The sequence below is a fragment of the Hordeum vulgare genome, chromosome 2H (genome assembly GCF_904849725.1).
Source record: "Hordeum vulgare subsp. vulgare chromosome 2H, MorexV3_pseudomolecules_assembly, whole genome shotgun sequence".
NCBI classification, from domain to species: Eukaryota; Viridiplantae; Streptophyta; class Magnoliopsida; order Poales; family Poaceae; genus Hordeum; species Hordeum vulgare.
Window position 1 is genome coordinate 81,487,520 of NC_058519.1, and position 2,741 is coordinate 81,490,260.

General features: G+C 45.9%; 1 protein-coding gene across 1 annotated transcript; it reads right to left on the reverse strand.

Moving 5' to 3' along the window:
* Window positions 1-340: 340 nt before the first annotated feature.
* On the reverse strand, window positions 341-1,374 carry LOC123429653 (putative F-box protein At1g47790). Its single transcript, XM_045113666.1, has one exon. It carries the CDS (start codon window positions 1,371-1,373, stop codon window positions 396-398), a length of 978 nt encoding a protein of 325 aa, XP_044969601.1. The 5' UTR covers window position 1,374; the 3' UTR covers window positions 341-395.
* Window positions 1,375-2,741: the final 1,367 nt, after the last annotated feature.

The following is a 2,741-nucleotide window of genomic DNA, read 5'->3' on the forward strand; positions in this document are numbered from 1 at the left end:
TCGTCCTTTTTCAGAGAGAAGCATCTGATCATCCACTGAAGAAGGCATACACAGTGCTCCTGCCTTGCACGTCAAAAATTATAAGGCTTGTAAGCCCGCCTTATGAGTAATTGGAACAAGGCTTTCCGTGTACAAAAGTAAGTCGAACCAACAAACGTTTTCCCATGCATGCCCCATGATGTCGTTAGTAGGTCCAATGAACCTTAAGTCATCGATACCCAATGTCTCTTCTTCTTTTACGCCTTGAGCTTTGAAGTAATAACGAAAGAGACTATTGCATCTTCTTAAAAGAACCCCACCATGGCTTAGTGAGGCTATTGGATAGCACTGCTCTGGGAAATTGATTATACGATGACACTTCCATTGTGGATCTTGGATGTCGTTTGTCATCCATATCAATACTCGCCTCTAGACCTTTGAAAAGAAGGTAGCGCATAATTCCCCATCGAGTTCATGGACCATGATATCTTCATCTTCGACTTGAGTGTACATATTAGGAAGCAATGGAGTGAAACCAAATGTTTCGTCCACAAGCTGAAACGGAGTAGCACCCGTGTGGCGCATGTGTGGCTTTTTCTATCGATGTAATAGAATAGACATCCCTTGCAGTGTATGGCAGTCTGAGCACGCAAGATAAGGGCGGGTGGATGAATCAAGGTTTCCCTCCAAGATCCATCTTGGCCATCATTAATGGTGAACACTTCCATTCCCATTGCAGTGTGATGGCAATCGCTGGAATGGTAGATGGAATAGTAGAAAGAGCGTACAACCTTGTATCTACCCGTGGAAGCATCAAGGCCAAATCCAATTGGAACGACTAAATTTTGCACGATGTTGCAGTGGCTCTTTGGCAGCTCAACGACATCTCTCATGGCAGGGTTAAAAATGTAGGTGTTGGTGTCGGTGGGTAGCAACACCAGGCCATCGCAGTGTGCCATTTGGGACACCAACTCAAACTCACCGGCCTCGAAGTGCTTCCCGTAAAGGAGTGATGCGCTTGCACTACCACTCATTGTATCATCTTGTTGTTGTTGTTGTTGTAAAGAGCAGTGGTAGAAGCGGATGTTGGTGGAGACAATGTGGGAAGGATCCGGTTCCAGATAGATCTGGGGGATTATAAGGAAGGATAACGGGCTGTCATGTTTCTGTTTGGAGTAATGGAGGTGCGCACGAACAAAAACAGGATCCGAGATGATACTGCGCCAGGCCTTGCTGACCAATTTGAATCTCACCAGTGATTCCACGGGAAGCCTGATTAAGATCTCCCACACTATCTCGTCTAACAAGTCCTCATAGGGAAGTTTAGTCTGCCGCCTCCTCGTCCTTCGCTTTCTCTGTGGCACCTTCTTCTTTCTCTGGTCATTGACCACCATCTTCAAGTCCATGGATGGCGCCAAGTACATGCAGAAAGAGATTAAGCTTTACTTGATCTGTATATGCAGTGCACGGGACTGGATATATATATACAACTCTCCCTGATCTGTTTAGCATCCTCCCCGGACACGGACTCGGTCTTTTCTTTTTCTTTTTTCGAGGGAGACACGGTCTCCGTCTTAATTAGGGACGCATCTAATTTGGTAAATCAAACGGGAAAAAAACAACAGAGAACCCGATTTGTAAGAGAAAAAGAATCCGTGAGATTTGAGACATCGAAGTGACTAACTCAGATTCCGGTCAAAAGCAGCTTCTCTCAGAGGAAAATATGTAGGAAAAAAGGAAGTTGTTAGAATCATCCAATCGATTTCATGCCTCGCGTCCGCCCCATCGATAGCCAATCACATATTGGATAGTCCCTTATAGCGTAAGTCTTAGGATTTTGCAAGATCCTTCATATTTCTGAAACACGAGAAATGTTGCAGTGGCAATACAACGACGTGACAATGTGGATGGTTTTTTTTTTTACAATATAACATGTGTTGCAAAACAGGTTTGCGACACTACCTTTGCTGCAGAAAAGATATATACAACACAAGCTTTGTTATAAATATTTTCTACAACATTGACGTCTGTTACAAAAAAGTTATGCAACACAATCTATACGTTGCAAAAGTGAAAAACACACTCGGTGCTAAATTGTACTAGATCTAACGGCTCACGAGTCGGCGGATATGCTTTGGGTGGTTTTTCAACAAAGCCGTTGTTGCGGAATGAACGCCGTAACAACTAGCTTGTTGCAGTTTACGACGCACAAGTTTGGAAGATCCGCTTTGCAATATCAGCTCTGTTGTAAAAAAATTGCAACAAAATCTTTGTTGTAAAAAAACAACGAAAAAAACTCTATTGCAAATGTTTCTGCTACAAGACCTTTGTTACGAAATAAAAAAATGAGCCATTGGATACGTGAGGCGGCGTATCTTTTTAAAAGATTCGATGGTCAATGTGACTGGGTAATGGCCCCTGGGTATACCAAAGTGGAGGAAACCCTACTCCAAGACATTTTGGGGCCGGCTAGCCCCCTGGGCCGACCGGCGACAGGCGGCCCGTGTGGCCGTCGTGGTGCTGGCCGGCCGGCGACGTTCGGCTGGCCCCAAGGGCAGCAGACAGGCCAACGCCCGTCCCATTTGGCTGTACCGACATACGACGACAAGACCAGACTCACAATGCAAGAACATGCGTGGCTACACGGCACGCTGACAGGTCTGGCGAGGCTACAGGCGTCATCATGCAAGGGGCAGCAAGGCTACAGGACCATAGTCACTCCCAAGGCTGACCGGGCGAGGCGACCCTAGCTATGCCTGCAC